This window comes from Bidens hawaiensis, unplaced genomic scaffold (assembly GCF_021521415.1).
Source record: "Bidens hawaiensis isolate Kalapana, Puna unplaced genomic scaffold, B.hawaiensis_p1.1 tig00035148_1, whole genome shotgun sequence".
Lineage (NCBI taxonomy): Eukaryota > Viridiplantae > Streptophyta > Magnoliopsida > Asterales > Asteraceae > Bidens > Bidens hawaiensis.
In genome coordinates, this window is record NW_027505356.1 from 95,626 (window position 1) to 119,743 (window position 24,118).

Consider the following 24,118-nt stretch of genomic DNA (forward strand, 5'->3'; position numbering starts at 1 on the left):
CGATGTCATACATGTAACGTAACAGATTAAACTGATGCCAATCAATGCCCGTAACGTAGCGTTGGAAATCCACTAGTGAACATAACATGTACCTATAATCTACACCAGATAACATAAACATAGACAATGAACAAGAGAGCACCAAACGAATCACGTATTCAACTCAAACTTTGAGTTCGGTTAAAAACGTACGTCTGTTTTCATTACACTTTCCTAGAGTTAGCACAATGTGAGTCCTCACAACTAGTATTCGATAATAATAATAATAATAATAATAATAATAATAAGCTATGTACGTTATTATCAATCCATACTGGGATTTGTTGTACACAAGATTATTATTAATATTATATTATGATTCTTATTTAATACTGTAGAATAGAAGAAAGAAAACGCATTGTCTGTCCCTAATTATAATATTATATTATTAAGTCGATAATAATCCATAACACACAACTCACATTACACTGACTCATGATCGTCATTTTCGTATCATCATCATCATCATCATCTATCACTTTACGTGTTGGCTTCGTTAATCGTCTCAATTCTCTATCTCAAGGTAACCCTACCTTATCATACCTTCGATTTCCACAATTTATTTTATTTTCTCTATATTTCATTCAATTCCTACCTGTTTTCTTTTTTACCGGTGCGTTTAATCAGTCGGAATTGCTCGAATAATAATAATAAGAAGAAGAATCGATTCATGACATGCATAAATAAATAATAAGTAGAAGATAGATCCCTAGATGACGTCATCGTACGCTCTCGATTACACTCTCTGCTCAGCTGCTGTCAAATTTATTATATGTATAGCTTTTGTAATTTAGGTTTAATATGAATTATGATTGAGTGAATTTAAGGACAGCTTTGTTTTATTGTTTTTGAAACTTTTAAGAGTGAAATTGGGGATTTTTCAGGCTGTTAACAAACCGAACAACGTTTGGTGGGAAGTTCGTTTATGTGCGTTCGGTTATGTGTATTCGTTTAATAAATGAAGGAACACGAACAGAGGCTATGTTGGTTCCGTTGTGTTCGTGAACGTCGTTATGTGTTCCTTTAATATTTTAAACATTTTTGAATCTTTCAGGAGTGAAAATGTGCATTTCTGATTTTTGAGAAAAAATCAAAATCGCTGCGTTATCTGACCGAGCGCATCCATTTGCAGGTTTAAAAGGCTTTTACATAGCTTAATATCTTTTTATTTAATCTAAAATGATGAACATTGGAAGACGAGGAATTCATCATTTACACACGTTAATTACCGTTCCAAAGAATTTGATAGAGACGGGCCAGAGTCGAGTCATTGAGGCGTCTCTTACGCTTATTCGTGAGAGGGCAAAACTAAAGGTATATTTCTGATTACATTATGCTTATGCATACATCTGTGGTGCTTGTAAAATTTAAAAATTTATTTAACTCCTTAAGTAGTTTGATTATTAATTGGATGCTGGTTGAATTAGTTTAGTAACCACAAAAAGAATGCCAAACTGGCAATGGAATATTGTTTCTGATCATTTTTAATGATCTCTAGTTTTTAGCTTCATAATGACTTTTTTTTTAAATATTATTTTTTTTATAAGGGAGAGCTAGTGCGGGCGTTGGGTGGTGCTAAAGCTTCATCGTCTCTTCTTGGAGTTCCTCTTGGACATAATTCATCATTTCTTCAAGGTCCAGCATTTGCTCCACCAAGGATACGAGAGGCCATCTGGTGTGGAAGCACAAATTCTACAACAGAGGAAGGTATGAGATAATTTGTGTCAATCTTTTATGCAGATGGATATATTGCTAGCTTGTTTATTTATCATAGTGCTTTTGCTATTGTCTGATAGTTGTTTACCTTGACATTGCCTATAACTCCAGGAAAATTGATTTAAATATATCTAATGTCATGGCATTGTAATATTCTTTAGATCTATGACTACTTCATGGCCTTTTTTTATCAAGTATAATATTCGTTCTTTGGACCTTTAGGCTTGTAGCCAGCAGTATTAGAATACTAATAGTTTATAAAGATGACATTTTTGGCTCATTTAGTGTTCATGGGTTGGCGTGAATTATGTTTTATCTCTAACGGGTCAAATGAATCAAATCAAAAGGTTTAGTCAAAAGGAAAGGGGCCAAATGGGGTGATAGTTGAAACTTTTTCGAAATTATTTGCATCCAACATTTTGAATCTTTATGCAAAATATATATTATTTTTCTGCTAATATTGTTTTTGTAATCATATTTAATCCACATACCTATTTATAAACAAGTTTAAACTTTTTGGACAAAAAGTGTTTCGGGTCAACTAAGCCTGACTTGTTTTGATTCGTATGACAAAAGAACAAACAAACAAATAGTATAATCCCACTCGTAGCAGTGTTATTCTTCATCTTCAATAGAGCTGACATATACCCTACAGGTTTTGTTATGAACTTATCATATGCCTGTTAGTGTTTGAAAACATACAACAACAACAACAACAACAAACCATACCTAGTATAAATCCCACCAATAGCAAAAGCTGTTAGCAGGGTCTGGGGAGGGTGGGATGTAGGCAAACCGTACCTCCATCCCAAAGGATAGAGAGGTTGCTTCGAGAGAGACCCCCGGCTCGAAAACCATATGCATGGGATCAATAATAATAGTGATATTAGTAGTGAATGCTAAATATGTGTCATAGTAATAATAGTGATATTAGTAACGAAGAGATCAATAATAGTGATATTATAATGAATAGATCAATACTAAATATGTGTTACAGTAATAATACTGATATTAGTAATGAATAGTGTTTGAAAACATAATTTAAGTTATTAATGTAGTTTTTTTAAGTTATTAATGATGTTTTCGAATGCAGGTAAGGAGTTGGATGACCCTAGAGTATTAACAGACGTTGGTGATGTTCCTGTTCAAGAGCTTCGTGACTGTGGAATAGATGATGACAGATTGATGAATATTATCAGCGAGTCTGTCAAACTAGTGATGGAAGAAGTAAGTTATCAATAAACTTGTATCTGAGTTGTATTTTTTTTAAAAAACTATTCTAAATTTGTGAATGGCAGGATCCATTGAGGCCTTTAGTTTTAGGGGGTGATCATTCAATATCATATCCTGTAATAAGAGCCGTATCTGAGAAGCTTGGTGGACCTGTGGATGTACTACACCTTGATGCACATCCTGATATCTATGATTGTTTTGAAGGGAACAAGTATTCACATGCATCTTCTTTTGCCCGAATTATGGAGGGTGGTTATGCTCGCCGTCTATTGCAGGTTCTACTTTATCACTCTGCGTTTTTTATGTTCTACTTGAGCCTGATATTAATGAAAATAGATTAGAGGTGGCAGTTTGAAGCCATTTGTTTACAAATGAGTTGTTTTTTTAAGGTATATTGGTTGTTAATGATCCTAACTATTGTCTTTTGGTCACTGCTGGTCCCAACTAATGAATTGGCTACTAATGGCCCCAACTTTTAAAGTATTTGTTCCTAACGATCCGCGACTAACAGGATGCTAACGTCATTAGTTTCAGGTTGTCGGAAAAACAGTTTTGGCCGGAAACTCAACTTTTTTCCCGAAAACTCAACATTTTCGTCCCAAACATCTTGGTAACTTCGTATCGGACCTTTAGGAACCTTTTTCTAGTAAAAACCCCAATTATTGAGGTCGCCGGAAACCTTAGAACCATCGTCAGAATCGATTGATGGTGATCAAGTGGTGGTAGTTGGTTAGCGGTGAGTCAATTGGCGGTGGTTGCGGTGTTCAGGTGGTGTTTTCCGGCAACAAATTTGAATTTTCCTGCCAAAAACGTTTTGCCGACGACCTAAAACTAACGGCGTTAGGATTCTGTTAGTCACGGACCATTAGGAACAAATACTTTAAAAGTTGGGACCATCAGTAGCCAATTCATTAGTTGGGACCAGCAGTGACCAAAAGGCAATAGTTGGGACCATTTAAAACCAATATACCTTTTTTTAATGTTAATATATTGCTAGCGAGTCAACCGCAAATATTTGAAGTACAGCATTTAGATTGCGGACAATAGATTACTATAAAAGTTTGTTCCTTTTCACATTTTTATCTTTAACAAGCAAATGAAACAGTTAAGTGAAATTTCGTGATTATTATGTGTATTTCTTCTGGATTGCATTTATGATATTGCAATAAGATGGAGTTATCAATTCTTCAGGTTGGTCTTCGGTCAATAACAAGTGAAGGACATGAGCAAGGAAAAAGATTTGGGGTCGAGCAATATGAAATGCGAACGTTTTCAAAAGATCGCCACTTTCTGGAGAATCTGGTATTTTTGTCTCCCATCTCTTATGTGTGTTTCATTAAAAAACGTCTTCGCACCCTCTTATCCTAGAAGACATGGACCAACCTCTTTTCACATCTTCTGCATCTTCCATCTTATTCCAAGCCATAGCCCTATTTCATTCCACCTTCTCATTCCCTTCATCTCCTCCCCTACCATCTCCCCTTCATCTTCACCACCGCGACCTCCACCACCAGCGACCTCCATTGCGCCGCACCACTGTCGCTCCACTGCCGCACCGATAACCCCATACCCCTGCCGCCCTTCACCTGCGGTAGGTCCGCCGCCCACTGCCACACATCCATAACTCCGGTCCGTGTATTATTATTTTGTTGATTTGTGTACTTTACCTATATTTGTATGATTTGTGATGTGATCGGTTTGAATTTGTATATTGGATTATATTATTGAAAGTTTATAATATCGGAATTTGGTGAAATCAGGTTTAATTGATGTTCGTAGACTAATTACTAATGTCGTGTTTATCAATTTAGGTTTATTTTGTGTAAACGAGCTTGAGCTTGAGCTTGGCTTGTTTTGACTTACGAGATATTGAGAGTTGTTTTTCAATTATTGTTGAATTTTTATTAGTTTTTTTTAAGGAATTGGTTTATTGAATTATCATTAGTTTTTGTTCAATTAATTAGCTTGCATAATTGTCCAATTATCATTAGTTTTTTGTTGAAAAAAGTTTGTAGAAAGTTTAGGTTTAATGAAGATCCTGTTCCATTAGATTTGCATAAAGTTTAAGTTTGAAGACCTTTTTTATGTTTAAAAATTCAGTTTTGTTTAAATTTTTGTTTATTTTAACAGTTTACAGACGTGTTAAAAAACAAACAGTCTTCTTCTTGCAGACTGCAGAGGTTTGGTCCACCTCTTCTGCTACAGATGTCTGCAGATGTGGTCCGTAGACTGCATACATTTTACCTCTTAAAAAACAAACAGCACCTAAACATAACTTCGGTTTTATACTTGAAGAGCAATCACATTTATATATGTTAAGTCAAGAAATCAAACACAATTATCATTTTAGTGGAGTTGGTAAACACATTTGGTTTTAAACATGAGGTCTTGAGTTCGAAACCCGCATCACACAATAATATATTTTTCAAAATTTTAAAAAGCCTTACGTGTCATGGGTTATAATATGAAAACGGGTCATAATATAATAGGAAATAGTGACATGATATTTACTTGGCATCATATGTAGAGTGCCTAGTTAAATGTCATGTGGACAACTTGTGTTGCTTTAACCTTAAGAACAAATTTCCTTTCTGTGTATCATTCCAGTTAACTTTGATTTTAATTCTTGGATATATAATCATACTTAATCAGCATTCAAACCATCCTAGGAACCTTCTCAACATTCTATTTTATTGTTGTGATCAAACCCAAGGAGGATACACGAAGCCATCCTTGATCAATTATCACCTACACCCTCATCAACATTGTAAATTTGCTACCTACTGTTGTAGTCCCTGCTTGCGCCTATTCTCGGTTTACAGCAGCCCTTATGTCAAGATCATTCATCATCATACAAATCAATTCCAGCCTCCTAAAATCAAGAATTAGGGATTAACAATCCATGTAAGCTGCAATAACCATCCTCTATTCAAGCTTTTTTAGTCCCTTTATTCCCAGCCATGAATTAGATCCGGGAGCCCTCTGATACTCTCCGGGTTGTTGTTGCATTCAGTCAAGAGGAAGAGCAAAAGCATCCTTGAAAAGGTCAGCACACACCTCTTATATATAATCTTATATCATATTATATCCAACCAAGTTCTAATCCCCAAAAGCTCGCCTTCACATAAAGATAACAGCCTTTGGCGACCCCTTTCTAAACTTACAACAGTCCTAAATCGACCCCAAGAAAGTCTCAAAATAGTCGTGGTTCATCTCCATCAAGGTATATCCGAAAACCGTTGTCAGCATTGTCGTTTCTCGCTAAGTATCTTTGGTTTTCACGAGGTTTTGTTCTAAATTCCTTATCCTATCTTGACCTCGTTTCTCACATAAACTTTGGACCCTGCTAAAGCTTATCTCATCAGTATAGTGCAGCTCCAGAAATAGGTATCAGTATCTAACTTGTTCTTACGATCACTCGTCATCTACTCATGATTTTCACACAATATAGGCACACATGATATCACACACGCATAAGATTTCAAAAAGGAATACTTTCTGAATAAAGAGCACTTATAACCTGTGCATAAAATAAAAGTATATATGACATAACATAAAAGTATATATGACAGAAACATGTCTACACAACATTAAAACCGTAAAACCGTCACTATGCACGTATATACAGCAACAAATGTGAAACCGTACAGTTTTACTAAAAACACTAAAACTAAAATTTTACAGTAAACTTAAAGTTTTTTTTATAGGTTTTAGCGTAAAGAATCACCTTGATTTGATTTACGAGTCATCGACACGGTAAAAACGAAGTTAAATGCGTTAAAAACCCAAAACCATAGCAAGTCCTATTTTCTAGAACCTTTTACACAAACATGATATTTTTCCTGTAAATTACGCTCGAAAGTTTTATAAAGTATTTTACTAGGTTTTAAAATAGCACCTATTCGCCAATTACGCAAGTACCCTCTAAAAGTGTGGTTTCTACGGAAACCGAAAATGCAAACGCATATTTTTGAACTGTATAGTTTTTATAGAAAACTTAAACCCAAAATATGTATTTTTAAGTTTTTTATAACATGGGATAATTGATAATTATAATTACTAGTTATTTTAAAATCAAAGGCTATGCCCTTATAGTTTTAAACTTTGAGCATAACCTCGTAAATAAGGGGCTAGCTTTATCAATATCTTAAAGTGATACTCAATGAACCGATCTAACACAAGCCTATTATTTAAATATGTAAATACATATCCATTAGTATTCATAAGCATAGATACATTAAAGCCTACGAACACATCTTTTGGGCAAAACCTAGCCAACAAACGTTATGGTGCTAATGAAACTAACTAATCAAAGTGATCCATTGTGTAGACTTAAACTTGCTGATTAACCTCGAATAAGATAAGTATACATAACCTTAACCAACTTAGGTCACGGGCACATATAATATGATGCATATTACTTTTAGTGACACATTATGTGGATTTAGGGATTTCTTTCATTTGGAGTCGTTTCGACGTAGCACACAAGATTTCTTTTATATTTTTATCTTCACGCATAGACCTAGGTGAGTTCATGCACTACTCTTTTTCTTAAGTTTTTGGGTGGATACATGCTTCTATATGTTTTAAAACTAGTGGTGTGTTATTAATCAAGACCAACTTAGCTGCCAAAAACATTCCCCGACTTTGTAGCACAATCATTAACTCCGTTAGGAGCCACGGGATATATAGGTATACTATCTGGGGAAGACCCCCGCACACAGTGGGCATATATCACGGACGACCTCCCACTAAATGATATAATGGTTATCTTGTGACATATATCATTCTAGATGTTCTGATATTCCAACAGGTTCGTTAATAACGAACTTGCCGGTTTTCGTTAGAATTGAATTTGTTTAATCTTCAAATTAGCATAGCTAATGATTCGTTAATCATTTGATCATGAAAATTTAGACACTTATCAATTAAAATATGCATATTTTTATAAAAATATTTCTGGAATTATTACTGATTAATTAATTTATAGAAAATCATTTTATATGCTATATTTAGCCCGAAAATCATTTGTTTATACCAAATGATTTCGAAAAATCCGCCAAAATTCTTGAGTGACCAAAAAACTTCCCAAAATAAGCTGTAGCAATTCCAGAAGCTAACAAATCTTGCCAAATATCATTTTTGAGCCAAAAACGACTATGAAAATCCGAATAAACACGAATCAACAAAACATATCTAGGGTTTTCCAAATGACTCCAAATTTCATAGGTGATCATAATATACCAAATCTGAGTTTCGTACAAAATATCATAATTTTTCAAGTATTTTGACTATTTTTCCCAATTAAACTCCCTAATCCGGTAATAAATTCGCCAAATATTCTCGAATGGTCGAAAAATTACCAAATTTGGACAGGGACTCACTCATAAGGTCCCTGATGTGCCTGTAAGATTTTATAACCTAACAATATGCACATCATAATCGAATCCTAAACAGCCCGTAATCGAGCAATTCGATGTTACCTTTGCGGTTTTCGCCCTCTTTCGCTCTCTTAATCCAATTTACGGGTTCTTGTGCTTCTAAATAAGCTAAGTACAGGTCCTATATCACAAACCAAGCATGCATCATCAAGAGACCAGCCATGAAAGTTAGGGTTTCGGTTAGGGTTCTAAACCGAACTTTTGAACCATAAAAACGTCGTTTAAACCCTCTAATCCGTGTTTATGGCCAAAAAAAAGTATGATTCTGATTCCTAACCATGTGTAGAATCAAAACATATTTTTGGATAATTTTTAGGGTTTTTGCATGGTTAGAAGTGTTTTTTGGTAACCAAACTATGTTTATATGTATTTAAACATGATTAAGACAAGTTAAAAGTTGCTTAAAATGATGAAATTACCAAAGGTATGGCTGAGTTTTTGTGAGAGCAGCAACGAGTCTTCCACAAAGTGCAAGAGATATGCTAAAATGTCTTAGATTAGTGTTAACATAAAAAAAAGAAAGTTAAGGGGTGTTGGTTATGGTTGGCGGCCGGGAGAATTTTGGGCCCTTTTTGGGCCCAATCTTGTCCAACTAATTTCATTTTGCGTGCCCGAACGTTAAAATCCGAGTCCAAGTTTATTTCGAGTTCGGTTTTTGACGCGAAAACACATCGGGTACAACAAACAACACCAAAACGAGTGTTTTTGGGCCAATTTCTTGTAAATTTAGAAAAACATACTATTCGGTTGTAGAAATTGAAAATATTTTCACGGATCGCTTAAAACATCCCAAATAAGTGTTTTGTAAGTCTTTTTCGGTTTAACGGATGATATAATGCTTGTTTCGTAACTATCTTTCGCGTTTAAAATCATAGCGGGTAGTTAACGAGTATATTTTCGTTTAACTGGTTTGTTATTGTACTAAGGCCATAATATCAATATGTTGGCTTATATTAACCGTATATCACTTATAGATGGCCCCCCGGCATATTTGAGTCATAACCAGACCCGTTCGGTTACTCGTTAATTCGTTACGCAATAAGCGGTTAATCGCTTATTCGATAAACAATTACTAAGGCATACCCGATTTTATCACGGATGTCACAGGTAACATGCGTAGAAAATGAATATATAGAGACATACAGCGGAAACACCAGCCAAAGTGTTGTAAATTACAAGCTAACTAAACACTTACATAAAATATTATCCTATATATAAAGGGAAACCGGAAGCTACAGTAATATTTTTGTGTGTGCATGTTTAGCCCAACTGAATTCAAAAGTTTGCAAAGTCAGTCCAGTCAATGTAGATGTTTATCTTCTGTGACTCGATTTTCTTTTTATTTTTTTAAATTGCTTACTAACTGTAATTGTAGTTGCTGTGTTGGTAAGTCTGTGCATTTCTGTCTTACACTGCATTCTCGGGTTTAAAATATAAGAAAAAGAAATAATAAGATTAGACAGGGGAAGAAAGGAAAAGAAATTATATTTAAAAGTAATTCTCGACTTAAAATAAAAGAAAAGAAAAAAAAAGAAAGTTTTAATTACATTCTTGAGTTAGATCGGAAGGAAAAAATAAGGAAAAAAAATGAAACTTTACAATTATGTCCTCATAGCCAAATAGAAAAGAGAATTAAGATAGGGTAAATTAGTAATATTGTAATAGGCTATAAGCCTATAAACTTTCATTCACAATCAGACCAGATTTGACTGAAAAGTTTTGGAGGAAAAAAGACCCAACTTTTCTTTCTTTTATTTAAAAAAAAACTCAAAAATAAAAAAAATAAAAATTTTCTTATCTTTTCTTTTTAAAACCCTTAAATAAAAAACTTAAGAATACAGTGTTAGAGTTTTTAATTATCATTATAATAATGCATATTAAAGGTATTAGCTTAAAATAATAATTAAAAAAAAACTTTGATCTTTAATTAATTGTTCTAGATCTTTGTTTGAATGGTTATAGCATTTCTAGCTTTATAACAGCTCTTCGTATATTGGTTTTATCTGTCATTAATTTTACATTTTTATTTTACAACTTTACAATTTTTCTTAAAATTTGCGTCGGTAAATTCTTAAAAAAAAAAAGAAATCTAAATACGTAGTTGTGATTGATATTTTTTCCCTCTCGATATTCCGTATAATTGTTATTGAAAATGGAGTTGTATTTGATGTAAAACATTTTTTAAACATCATGAACTATATATATCGAGTGTCGATGTCTGATGAACCAAACCGAACAATATTGATACTAGTGTCGGTATTATTGGAACCGGTACCATCATGTAAAACATGTTTCGAATTTCTACTAGACATATCATGACTTTGTTTTTTGGTTTTTCTCTGTAAGTTGTTATACCGAGTGTCGATGTCATACATGTAACGTAACAGATTAAACTGATGCCAATCAATGCCCGTAACGTAGCGTTGGAAATCCACTAGTGAACATAACATGTACCTATAATCTACACCAGATAACATAAACATAGATAATAATAATAATAATAATAATAATAATAATAATAATAAGCTATGTACGTTATTATCAATCCATACTGGGATTTGTTGTACACAAGATTATTATTAATATTATATTATGATTCTTATTTAATACTGTAGAATAGAAGAAAGAAAACGCATTGTCTGTGCCTAATTATAATATTATATTATTAAGTCGATAATAATCCATAACACACAACTCACATTACACTGACTCATGATCGTCATTTTCGTATCATCATCATCATCATCATCTATCACTTTACGTGTTGGCTTCGTTAATCGTCTCAATTCTCTATCTCAAGGTAACCCTACCTTATCATACCTTCGATTTCCACAATTTATTTTATTTTCTCTATATTTCATTCAATTCCTACCTGTTTTCTTTTTTACCGGTGCGTTTAATCAGTCGGAATTGCTCGAATAATAATAATAAGAAGAAGAATCGATTCATGACATGCATAAATAAATAATAAGTAGAAGATAGATCCCTAGATGACGTCATCGTACGCTCTCGATTACACTCTCTGCTCAGCTGCTGTCAAATTTATTATATGTATAGCTTTTGTAATTTAGGTTTAATATGAATTATGATTGAGTGAATTTAAGGACAGCTTTGTTTTATTGTTTTTGAAACTTTTAAGAGTGAAATTGGGGATTTTTCAGGCTGTTAACAAACCGAACAACGTTTGGTGGGAAGTTCGTTTATGTGCGTTCGGTTATGTGTATTCGTTTAATAAATGAAGGAACACGAACAGAGGCTATGTTGGTTCCGTTGTGTTCGTGAACGTCGTTATGTGTTCCTTTAATATTTTAAACATTTTTGAATCTTTCAGGAGTGAAAATGTGCATTTCTGATTTTTGAGAAAAAATCAAAATCGCTGCGTTATCTGACCGAGCGCATCCATTTGCAGGTTTAAAAGGCTTTTACATAGCTTAATATCTTTTTATTTAATCTAAAATGATGAACATTGGAAGACGAGGAATTCATCATTTACACACGTTAATTACCGTTCCAAAGAATTTGATAGAGACGGGCCAGAGTCGAGTCATTGAGGCGTCTCTTACGCTTATTCGTGAGAGGGCAAAACTAAAGGTATATTTCTGATTACATTATGCTTATGCATACATCTGTGGTGCTTGTAAAATTTAAAAATTTATTTAACTCCTTAAGTAGTTTGATTATTAATTGGATGCTGGTTGAATTAGTTTAGTAACCACAAAAAGAATGCCAAACTGGCAATGGAATATTGTTTCTGATCATTTTTAATGATCTCTAGTTTAGCTTCATAATGACTTTTTTTTTAAATATTATTTTTTTTTATAAGGGAGAGCTAGTGCGGGCGTTGGGTGGTGCTAAAGCTTCATCGTCTCTTCTTGGAGTTCCTCTTGGACATAATTCATCATTTCTTCAAGGTCCAGCATTTGCTCCACCAAGGATACGAGAGGCCATCTGGTGTGGAAGCACAAATTCTACAACAGAGGAAGGTATGAGATAATTTGTGTCAATCTTTTATGCAGATGGATATATTGCTAGCTTGTTTATTTATCATAGTGCTTTTGCTATTGTCTGATAGTTGTTTACCTTGACATTGCCTATAACTCCAGGAAAATTGATTTAAATATATTAATAATAAGAGGGTTATCTAATGTCATGGCATTGTAATATTCTTTAGATCTATGACTACTTCATGGCCTTTTTTTTATCAAGTATAATATTCGTTTTTTGGACCTTTAGGCTTGTAGCCAGCAGTATTAGAATACTAATAGTTTATAAAGATGACATTTTTGGCTCATTTAGTGTTCATGGGTTGGCGTGAATTATGTTTTATCTCTAACGGGTCAAATGAATCAAATCAAAAGGTTTAGTCAAAAGGAAAGGGGCCAAATGGGGTGATAGTTGAAACTTTTTCGAAGTTATTTGCATCCAACATTTTGAATCTTTATGCAAAATATATATTATTTTTCTGCTAATATTGTTTTTGTAATCATATTTAATCCACATACCTATTTATAAACAAGTTTAAACTTTTTGGACAAAAAGTGTTTCGGGTCAACTAAGCCTGACTTGTTTTGATTCGTATGACAAAAGAACAAACAAACAAATAGTATAATCCCACTCGTAGCAGTGTTATTCTTCATCTTCAATAGAGCTGACATACACCCTACAGGTTTTGTTATGAACTTATCATATGCCTGTTAGTGTTTGAAAACATACAACAACAACAACAACAACAAACCATACCTAGTATAAATCCCACCAATAGCAAAAGCTGTTAGCAGGGTCTGGGGAGGGTGGGATGTAGGCAAACCGACCTCCATCCCAAAGGATAGAGAGGTTGCTTCGAGAGAGACCCCCGGCTCGAAAACCATATGCATGGGATCAATAATAATAGTGATATTAGTAGTGAATGCTAAATATGTGTCATAGTAATAATAGTGATATTAGTAACGAAGAGATCAATAATAGTGATATTATAATGAATAGATCAATACTAAATATGTGTTACAGTAATAATACTGATATTAGTAATGAATAGTGTTTGAAAACATAATTTAAGTTATTAATGTAGTTTTTTTAAGTTATTAATGAAGTTTTCGAATGCAGGTAAGGAGTTGGATGACCCTAGAGTATTAACAGACGTTGGTGATGTTCCTGTTCAAGAGCTTCGGGACTGTGGAATAGATGATGACAGATTGATGAATATTATCAGCGAGTCTGTCAAACTAGTGATGGAAGAAGTAAGTTATCAATAAACTTGTATCTGAGTTGTATGTTTTTTAAAAAACTATTCTAAATTTGTGAATGGCAGGATCCATTGAGGCCTTTAGTTTTAGGGGGTGATCATTCAATATCATATCCTGTAATAAGAGCCGTATCTGAGAAGCTTGGTGGACCTGTGGATGTACTACACCTTGATGCACATCCTGATATCTATGATTGTTTTGAAGGGAACAAGTATTCACATGCATCTTCTTTTGCCCGAATTATGGAGGGTGGTTATGCTCGCCGTCTATTGCAGGTTCTACTTTATCACTCTGCGTTTTTTATGTTCTACTTGAGCCTGATATTAATGAAAATAGATTAGAGGTGGCAGTTTGATGCCATTTGTTTACAAATGAGTTGTTTTTTTAAGGTATATTGGTTGTTAATGATCCTAACTATTGTCTTTTGGTCACTGCTGGTCCCAACTAATGAATTGGCTACTAATGGCCCCAACTTTTAAAGTATTTGTTCCTAACGATCCGCGACTAACAGGATGCTAACGTCATTAGTTTCAGGTTGTCGGAAAAACAGTTTTGGCCGGAAACTCAACTTTTTTCCCGAAAACTCAACATTTTCGTCCCAAACATCTTGGTAACTTCGTATCGGACCTTTAGGAACCTTTTTCTAGTAAAAACCCCAATTATTGAGGTCGCCGGAAACCTTAGAACCATCGTCAGAATCGATTGATGGTGATCAAGTGGTGGTAGTTGGTTAGCGGTGGGTCAATTGGCGGTGGTTGCGGTGTTCAGGTGGTGTTTTCCGGCAACAAATTTGAATTTTCCTGCCAAAAACGTTTTGCCGACGACCTAAAACTAACGGCGTTAGGATTCTGTTAGTCACGGACCATTAGGAACAAATACTTTAAAAGTTGGGACCATCAGTAGCCAATTCATTAGTTGGGACCAGCAGTGACCAAAAGGCAATAGTTGGGACCATTTAAAACCAATATACCTTTTTTTAATGTTAATACATTGCTAGCGAGTCAACCGCAAATATTTGAAGTACAGCATTTAGATTGCGGACAATAGATTACTATAAAAGTTTGTTCCTTTTCACATTTTTATCTTTAACAAGCAAATGAAACAGTTAAGTGAAATTTCTTGATTATTATGTGTATTTCTTCTGGATTGCATTTATGATATTGCAATAAGATGGAGTTATCAATTCTTCAGGTTGGTCTTCGGTCAATAACAAGTGAAGGACATGAGCAAGGAAAAAGATTTGGGGTCGAGCAATATGAAATGCGAACGTTTTCAAAAGATCGCTACTTTCTGGAGAATCTGGTATTTTTGTCTCCCATCTCTTATGTGTGTTTCTGTTAGTAATTGTCACCATGTGGGCCCACGTACCGTCAATAGATATCGATCTTTTGCAAAGATTCCAAAAACATTCACATTTTCAAAACAGGTGAAATAATTGAAATAAAAAAATCATTTATAATGAAAATGTTGTTCTTTAAAGATTTATATTGTTAGTATAATATGTGCATGAAACTGAAAAAACCGATTTGAAACTGAACCCAAACCAAAACTGACGGTTTGGTTTTATGTTTTCGCGAAAACCAAACTTTCAGTTCGGTTTCAGTTTTGCATGCAATTAAAAGCTGAATAAACCGAATTAATGATTTTCATTTTTTATTTTGAATTTAAATAATTTATAAGAATTTAATAAATAGTGCAACTATTTTAGCCCAAAAATTTCAAGCCCAAATAACAAAACCAAAAAAACCAAAACCGAAAACCGGAAAGACTCAAACCCCAAGTTTCGGTTTTTGATTCGGTTTGAGCCTAAAATCGACTCAAACTGACCCATGTATAGTTGTATACCCTTAATTATAAATTTTATAATTAACATTTAATTGTTTATATTTTTAAAAAGGGAAAAATAAGTGTTTGCGGGTCAACCCAACCCTGACCAGTTTCACTCTGACCCAAAACTGCCGAGCTTACCATCTCTACTTTTTCCAAGAGCACAGTAACATACTAATTTTGCGATTATTAATCAAGTTTGTTTATTTTTATTATTTCAGAAACTTGGAGAGGGTGTCAAGGGAGTCTACATATCAGTAGATGTCGACTGTCTTGACCCTGCATTTGCTCCTGGTGTTTCCCATATCGAGCCTGGTGGTCTCTCGTTTAGAGACGTTCTCAACATTCTTCACAATCTTCAAGCTGATGTGGTTGGTGCTGATGTGGTCGAGTTCAACCCACAACGTGATACTGTTGATGGTATGACTGCAATGGTTGCTGCTAAATTGGTTAGAGAGTTGACTGCTAAAATATCAAAGTAAAATGATTTCAAATTGTTTGATATTTTGCAACATCTGATTATTCACTAGATCTATTGTAGTCAAGATGTTCAATAAACGCGTATGTAGTTTGAACCGGACTATCTGTTTATTTCTTGATTAAAATATATCTAAAGAGCTAAGGTTATTAAACTATCTTTTATCTATTTATGCTTTTTTGACTGCTATGACAAATACCAAAAATATCAACATACTTTCTATTTTTTCTTAACTGCATGTGAAATTATAGTTTAAAATAATATAGGATTGAGTTATCCAAATTGTTTGGTAATACAACGCGGGTAAAGAAATACAAGCCACGTAAGAAAAACAATCAGAAGTACGGGTTTCAGTTTCTGTCACAATTTTATTCAAATGTAAATTGTATAGTGACTTCAATGAAAGTAATCAGAAGTAACGATTTCAAGTTCTTTCACAATTTTATTCATATCTAAATTGTATAGGGACTTTAATGTGAAAAACGTTGTTACAGAACGTTTGTGAGAGAATTTGAAAGTATGTTGTTTTTTTTCCACTTTGTATTATTTGCCCTATAATTATTTGCGTTTGAAATGGATGAGATATAGATGCTTAAATTGATGCTAGTGGGTTCATCTTTGACAATACAACTAAAATGGCTGCTGTGACAAGAAAAATAAAAAAAGATGAGTAATCATATAGTAATAAAACTTATATATTTCTGTCACTCTGTCTCATATTGCAACAAGAACCATGCTCATTTAACTCATTTCCCTTGCTTCATCTCTTCTCTCCACAACTATATTCTTATACTTCTTAGCACAAGATACAAAAAATACAAGATTTAGAGCAGTCAGCGCGGCACACAGAAAGAAAAACCGATCCAAATGCCCATCATTCAAGTTCGCCGGGACCCACCCGGGCTTCCCGTTTTTCGATGTAATCTTCATAACAACTAACAGAATAATACTGCTAGTGTAACTCCCCATAGCGGAAGAACTCATGGACAGTCCAAGCCCAATACTTTTCAACTTATCCGGAACTTGGGCTGCAAAAAACTCCCATTGGGCCACATAAGTAAAAGCTTCAGCTATCCCCACCAAGACATACTGTGGTGTTTGCCAAAATATACTCAAAGAGCTTGTTTCTTTTGTGACTTCACTTGCATATTTTAGCCTGTGATGTTCTACAACACCCGCTGTGACAACCGCTGCTGTCGCAATAGCAAGCCCGATGCCCATTCGTTGCAGCTCGGTTGGTGGGTTGGGCTTTGTTTTGGTTATTTTGACATATAATGGGAGGATGAGTTTGTCATAACATATGATGAAAAGTGATGTGCTTATTATGTCGAAAACGGTCATGCTTGCGGGTGGGATGTGGAAGTTTGAGATCTTTCGGTTCATGGCTGCACCTTGCTCCACAAAAAGTGAGATCATTTGGATGAATACTACTGATGATAATATGGTGCATAACCATATTGGGAGGAGTCTTAGCACACATTTGACTTCTTCGACTTGAGTCACGGTGCATAGTCTCCATGGGTGCGGGTTCTCACCGTCTTCAGGGGTCATGATTGATGCACGGTCAAAAAACCTGTAAGAATGCAATGTTAGATATGCCAAAATGGGTTTGGGTTGTACTTAGGTCATGATTGATGTACGATAAAAACCTGTAAAAACGTGTGTTAGGTGAGTCAAAACTCAAAAGGTGGCAGTTCTGACGTGACATGAAAATAATCAGGTTTTGAGTTGCTATATCTAACCCATTTAATAATGGGTTGTGTTTGAGTTGACCTGTCGAATTTAACATGCCATGTTAGAGTTGACATTTTTAATTAAACGGGTTGTGTTCTAGTTGATCTATTTAATTAAATGTGCCGTGTTCGAGTTTATCTGTTTAATTTAGCGCGTTGTGGTTGAGGTGGCATGCTTAGTTAAACAGGTCATGTATGAGTTTGACATGTTTAGCCCATTAAACTAAACATGTCAACCTCCTAACCCATTTTTTACAACCCACCAACCTGATTAACATGCTTACAACTTGACTACTACCGCTAACCCATCAACCCATTTGACACATTTTTATTAAGTGAGTTAAGCGTGTCGTGTTTAGGTTACTTGACTTTAAGTATACGTGGGTTAGAATTGATGTTTTTAACACAAAAAATAAATACAAGTCATGTTCGGGTTGAACAATTCAACCTGATACAATTGACACCCCTAGGTAAAATAGGTCATACTCGACTACCGTACTACGGGTCAAAACAGGTTTGGTCTGCTTGACCCACAATTTTTATTTTCATTTAAAAACTTTATAAATACTTGATCTTTCGGTTATGATTTTAAAAAATAACATAAATCCTTTAGCTACTTCTCTTTTTTAATTTGACCCGTTTGAGATCTCACACAACCCAAATCGACCCATTCATAATTTAACTCGTTCGAGTTAAAGTAAAACTCACTTGAAGTCATCAGTGTGATATATCCTCCTTGTCCCACTATCATCTCCTGAATAATCTTCATACAACCCATCACCATTAGATGGTAACTGAAGCTTAATCTTCCTAACCGAAGCCACGATAACTTGTGAAAACCTTGATATAGGATTACCCGACGGCTTAAAATGTCGGTATCTAAAGCTCCCGCTTACAACCGCCACCAATGCAATAAAACCACATAAACTAGATATCCAAAAAGCCACCACATACTCTCCCATTGTTTCAATGTAAACTAATATTGTCTCCGAAATCAAAGAACCGAGGTTTAGTGCGACATAAAAGTAGCTCAAGAACGTCGTTTTTGCTTGTTTTTCTTCAGGGTCTTCTTCATCAAACTGATCAGCTCCAAATGTGGCTAGTGCGGGCTCTGCACCACCGTTTCCAAGGGCGATTAAGTAAATGGACACGTAGAATATTGCTACTTCGATCGGTGAATGTGCATCACATAATTCTCCTATTCTACCACAATCTTTGGTTTTTAACATGAAAGTTTGAGTTGTTAGTGACAATGCAACCAAACCCTGTGAAAAGATAAAAAAAATTTGAAGTTAGTAACACAGTATTGAGTTTTGAAAGCTACTAAACATGCTTGGGTTGAAACAGGCCTGTTCAAGAAATGGCTAAAATGGGCCGGGCCGGGTTGAGCTGCAAGCTCTTCTTTTCAGCTTGCAGTGAAATTTAGTAGGAAAAAAAAAATTCTAAAATGATGATGTTAATCTTTGTGTAACACATTCTATAAGGTTGTAAAGAACTTTTTTTTATGTGTTCCTAGTTTTAACTAAATTTAAAATCTGTTTATCTGACCCTTATGATATAAAAAGCAACCCAAGTGCACTTATTTATAAGTAAACAAGTCGAAAGTAGGGGTGTGAATTTTTGACACAACCGGTAGTTAAAACAAAATGGCAGATTTGGGTTTAGTTTTAAAAGATTGGGTCAGCTTTGGGTTGAACGTGCAAGCACATTAGCTAAATGTGTCCTGTTTGTGTTAACTCAACGGGTTCATGGGTTGACCCATTAAGTTAACCCATTCATTAACTTTTTTTTTAGTTTTGCAAAATGTGTTTTGTATAGTAACTTATACTATTAGAGTATTTTTTACGCCAAATTTTTTATAAAATAATGGCATAAATTTAAATTTAAACGTAGTTTTTAAAAAAAATGTAAATTAAAATTTTAAAAGTATTAACATGTAAATTAAATTAAATAATTTTTTTCGGTCAAAAAGGTTGTGTTAGTGCCAACCTACGACATGTCGTGATCAGGTTCATGCTTGTGACATGAATTTCAGGTTCATGTCATGTTCAAGTTCGTAGTGGAAAGACCGGTAAGGAGAAAACAGGCCGGAAAAGGGTTGACTTACAATGGCCAAAACAACTTGAAAGACCACACAAGTGAGATATCTTCCCAAATATGAGTCACTAATGAAAGCACCCAAAAGAGAGAACAAGTACACACTGCCCATCCAAGTGCTAAACATATTGGCTGCTTCCGCATTCGACTGTCTCAACACAGATTTCGAAAACAAAACCATATTCACTTCTACTCCTGTGAATGCAAGTGTTGCTAGTCCTTCATTCACTACATCAAACCAAACACCATAATTATGCACAACTCATAAATACACACGTATACACGTTTGTTCGATAAACATACCAAGCAAGAGCATGCCAGATTTCCATCCTCCGGTTTTTCTCTTCACAGCCGGTTTTCCATGCCAATCTAATGAGCCGTCCCTAGTGCATTCGTCTAAAAGCTTGCTTTTAACGTTCTACATTGTATAATTGATCAATTATAATAAAATAATACAGCTAAAACAAGCAAGGAATCGAATATTTGAACATGTTTAAGTTATGCTTGGCGGGTGTTCACAGTTCAGTCCGGTCAGCTTTTAAGAAAATTCTAGACTTAACCGCTAACTACGGTTTTAGGAAATGATAGATCAAACCGGTTGTTTTAGCGTGCTAGTGATTTTATGGTTCAATTGTTACGGTTTGACGGGTTGAATTGATTTTTTATTATTGTTCTCAAATTGTTCATTTGCATTAAAGTTTTAAAAGATAAAAAGATTTATTAATATAATACATATACGTAACTGCATATTTTGAAATCAAGATATAAATAATAAAGGTTAAACAATAAGTTTAAAGTCGTAAATCATATGACAGGCTGTTAAACTGTCAATATTGAATTGACCAACTATGTTTTAACGCTTTCATCGGCTTATAATTAGCACACTAAAGCCTGTGGAATGATTTGTGTTTGAAAAATGTTTGTGACAATCATAAGATTGTGACAATATTAATTGGAATACATCAACATATGACGGAAAGGATTGGAATGGCATAATTCATGTGAATAATTTAGTATGATTGCTTTTGAAAGCCGTTAACTATTTATTTTAAAGAAATCTTGAAAATATTTAAAATGAGAAATGAGGATGATGGTGTTGGTTGAAAGTTTATATCTTTTTTGGTGTGAGACTCGAGAAATAATTCTAGTTCACTTTTCGTCGTTACTTTTTCTTGGGTCAAAATCAGTTATGACTAGTAATTACCACACATTGAGGATATTAAATTTTTTAAGGATACGACAAATTAATATTAATTTTCTTTTTGAACGAACAGCGAATAAAGTTTCGTTATCCGGGATAATCAAACGACAAATTTATTATTTTATAAACATGACTTTTATCGACAAATATATTGTTAAATTGTAGGTAATTAACTTGATAAATAGAAAGTTGCATTATATTTATGTTTTCTTTTCTTAATCACCACAATATTACTAAATGCATATAATTTGTCACTTTTAACTTTAAATACATATCTAAAATCATGATATTTGTTGCCTATTGTTATACAAGTGAAAATGATGATGTGGGTTGAATTTAGGCATCACTTGGATATGTTAATATATAATCAATCGAATCCTAAGCCATCTTTTTAGGATAATATTTAAAAGGGTTTTCAAATAATTAGAGTTATTACTATGTTTCCATTTTGGGTGTACAAAATAATTTCTAGACTAAGAAAATCTTCATCATGTTTCATGCCTTTAAAGAAAACAAGTTACATGTGGTCGAGTTAATAAGCTTGTTTGTGGAACTTTTTAGGTAATAAGAGTTTTTAAATTGTAGAGTAATTGTATATAGAATTTAATTACCGCATGTTTTCATGTAACATATGATCTAACTAAAAACTACTATCAAAACAAACATGTAGAAGAGTATAACAAATTAGAGACGAGCTAGTTTAACAAATAGTTAAGGTTTCCTATATATAACTTTATTTTTTTTGCATCTTAGTATTTTGTGCAGTTAATAAAATGGCTTTATTTAAAAGTTATGTCATTAATAAAACAAAATTTTACCCGTGAATTTTATAGTTGTATTTATATATTTCTTCTTAAGCAATGGAACAAATTCATGATATATTTTTATGACTCCAAGATCCGCAAATATAGTTTTTATAAGATTGGGTTTTGCAATTCAAAAGAGGGTAGCGGCGCAATTTGTTGTCCGCTTACCTCTAGTTTCGATGTAATCTGAATACTTTATAACTTCACTTCTAATAGCTTTGCTATTAGACATGAAGATAATGACATGTATGCGCGATCCTTTCTTTTTAATTCAAAGATTTTTCATAAGATTATCTTACCTTTCTGTCACAAACAACAATTATGGCCTGCTTAATGGCTATAATTTTCTAGATAAACTCAACTTGTTTCATATATAAAGAATTATAATAATAATAATAATAAATTAAGTATGTTATTTAGTTGATAGCTATCATCTAAATACTATTTAAATATCTAAAGTACATAATAATAATAATAATAAATAAATAAATAAATAAATAAATAAAGCATTTACAGTGAGAATGAGTAAATATGCAAATAAGCATGAAAATTCATTGACATTTGGTTCACAAAATGTTTATCAAGGAATTGAAATCTCTAAAAAAAATGGAAGTAAAGCAATACAAGATATTAAATAGAAAAAAAACAAAAATAATGTTGCTTCAAATGGTTATATTTTCATCAAAGAATTCTTCATTGGTAGGGTTATCACACCTTTTCTTCATCAACTCTCACAGATTTAGTTGGAGTCAAATGTATTTTCTTTTATGGGAAAAAAACATAAACAATAAACACAAAGTTTCTTCAATGGCATTTGCAGAAGTCACATAGAAATGCAAAGCAAAAAAAAAAAAAATACACTTGTAAACAAAACAAGACCCAATACCAAATCTAATTGTACATTTATTTACACCTACATGCATATACATGTATATATATTGAAGTTTATCATATCTTTTCTTAGAACATAAGTTGAGAGAGCTGAGAGGCACCTGCAAATTATCATTGTTGCACAAGACTGAAAGATGATCTGTTGTTGAAGGTTGACTGGATTCTTTTTTTGACTCCATTTTAGTGTGAAGGGAGACCCAAAGGGTTTACATGTACTCACTCCATATATATGCATGGAGGATGCACATATATATTATAATATAGTTATTATAAAAAGATGTTAGATTTGTTTTTCTTATTAAAGAATAAATAAATGCCCAAGTGTAAAAACCATTATAAGTTTTGAAATACCATTTGGTTATTTGATTGTAGAGAGGTAGTTTGTTGATCAGTCAAGTAGTCTATAATCAATATACCTTTTTCCCTTGAAAATAAGAGAATATATATTCATTTTAAAGTTGGTGTAGTCAGCTAATATTCCATGTCTTTTCCTAAAAGTAAGATAATATATTGTTTTTTTGAAGATCAAGCAAAGTTTGAAAATTAAGAAAAAATAATCTAAACATTAGTGATCTCATGTTAAATTCTTTTCTTTTTCTTTTTTTCATTTTAACCCTATATATTAAATGCATATGAGCTTCTTAATATTCACTTTTTTTTTTCCATTTTCTGTTTATTAGTCATTTAATTTATAAATTTTAAGGTGTGTCATATATATTATTAACTAATAATACTTTTACGAGCCTAATGAAACATTAAGTTTATTTTCATACTAAAAGAATGTTAGTTATACTTACTATATCAGTTGTTATTAGTTTGAAATACCATTATCATAATCCATGACCACGTACACGTTGCTCATACATGTGTGCGCACACATACACATAGAATCATACAATTTTGGCTTTGACCCAACTAACACCTAATCACATACGAGATTTTAACTTGTAATTATCCTCTCTCCGTAGAAACCACTGTACTCCTATAGTTATGCCACTATGTGAAAAAATTTGTTGTTTAAATAAGTTAAACTGTTATATAAACAATTTAATTATTCAACCAATAAATGAATTACAAGAAGCATTGCTAGTTTAAATATATTGTTGTGTTCTTTCAAATGTTTTAGCATCTAATGCAAATGAATATATGGTATTATTATAAAGAGAGAGTTAAATATAAGGGACAATTCCCCAAAGATAATACTTAAACTTAAAAATGTAAATAAAATGATTATATTTTTATTATATGATAAAAATGTATTGCTAGTAGGTGTATTAACCTTAAAAAAATACAAAAGTGGGACCCATGTAATAAGACGTTAGGTGGAGGATGCAATATGGAGGTGTTCAAAATCTAGGTAAAATGTTGTTGATAATTATATATTGCACGCCGTTTGAGAGAAACAATGTTAAT

General features: G+C 33.3%; 2 protein-coding genes across 3 annotated transcripts; one reads left to right on the plus strand and one right to left on the minus strand.

Annotated features, from left to right (window-relative positions):
• Positions 1–1,210: 1,210 nt before the first annotated feature.
• On the plus strand, positions 1,211–16,090 carry LOC143612652 (arginase 1, mitochondrial). 2 transcript variants are annotated; one of them, XM_077086586.1, is made up of 6 exons: positions 1,211–1,353; positions 1,587–1,746; positions 2,849–2,982; positions 3,054–3,263; positions 4,180–4,290; positions 15,721–16,090. In XM_077086586.1, exons 1-6 carry the CDS (start codon positions 1,219–1,221, stop codon positions 15,979–15,981), a joined length of 1,011 nt encoding a protein of 336 aa, XP_076942701.1. In that variant the 5' UTR covers positions 1,211–1,218; the 3' UTR covers positions 15,982–16,090. The 2 variants fall into 2 exon arrangements, with proteins under 2 accessions (XP_076942701.1, XP_076942700.1); XM_077086585.1 differs by lacking the exons at positions 1,211–1,353; positions 1,587–1,746; positions 2,849–2,982; positions 3,054–3,263; positions 4,180–4,290 and adding exons at positions 11,878–12,020; positions 12,253–12,412; positions 13,533–13,666; positions 13,738–13,947; positions 14,864–14,974.
• A 571-nt stretch (positions 16,091–16,661) lies between these two features.
• LOC143612647 (protein NRT1/ PTR FAMILY 7.3-like) lies at positions 16,662–22,908 on the minus strand. The gene is made up of 5 exons (XM_077086582.1): positions 22,807–22,908; positions 20,111–20,225; positions 19,818–20,035; positions 18,419–18,975; positions 16,662–17,550 (listed from the first exon to the last, which is right to left on the minus strand). Exons 1-5 carry the CDS (start codon positions 22,882–22,884, stop codon positions 16,719–16,721), a joined length of 1,800 nt encoding a protein of 599 aa, XP_076942697.1. The 5' UTR covers positions 22,885–22,908; the 3' UTR covers positions 16,662–16,718.
• Between the last annotated feature and the right edge of the window lie 1,210 nt (positions 22,909–24,118).

What these genes read in the sequence shown, in the direction of transcription:
- LOC143612652 (XM_077086586.1), top strand. Translation starts at nt 1,219, where the DNA reads ATGATGAACATTGGAAGACGAGGAATTCATCATTTACACACGTTAATT. An exon ending in TCAAACTAGTGATGGAAGAA is followed by an intron (nt 2,983 to 3,053) that starts GTAAGTTATCAA and finishes TGTGAATGGCAG; the next exon opens with GATCCATTGAGGCCTTTAGT. An exon ending in GCCACTTTCTGGAGAATCTG is followed by an intron (nt 4,291 to 15,720) that starts GTATTTTTGTCT and finishes TTATTATTTCAG; the next exon opens with AAACTTGGAGAGGGTGTCAA.
- LOC143612647 (XM_077086582.1), bottom strand. Translation starts at nt 22,884, where the DNA reads ATGGAGTCAAAAAAAGAATCCAGTCAACCTTCAACAACAGATCATCTT. An exon ending in GCAACAATGATAATTTGCAG is followed by an intron (nt 20,226 to 22,806) that starts GTGCCTCTCAGC and finishes TATACAATGTAG; the next exon opens with AACGTTAAAAGCAAGCTTTT. An exon ending in ATCTGGCATGCTCTTGCTTG is followed by an intron (nt 20,036 to 20,110) that starts GTATGTTTATCG and finishes GGTTTGATGTAG; the next exon opens with TGAATGAAGGACTAGCAACA.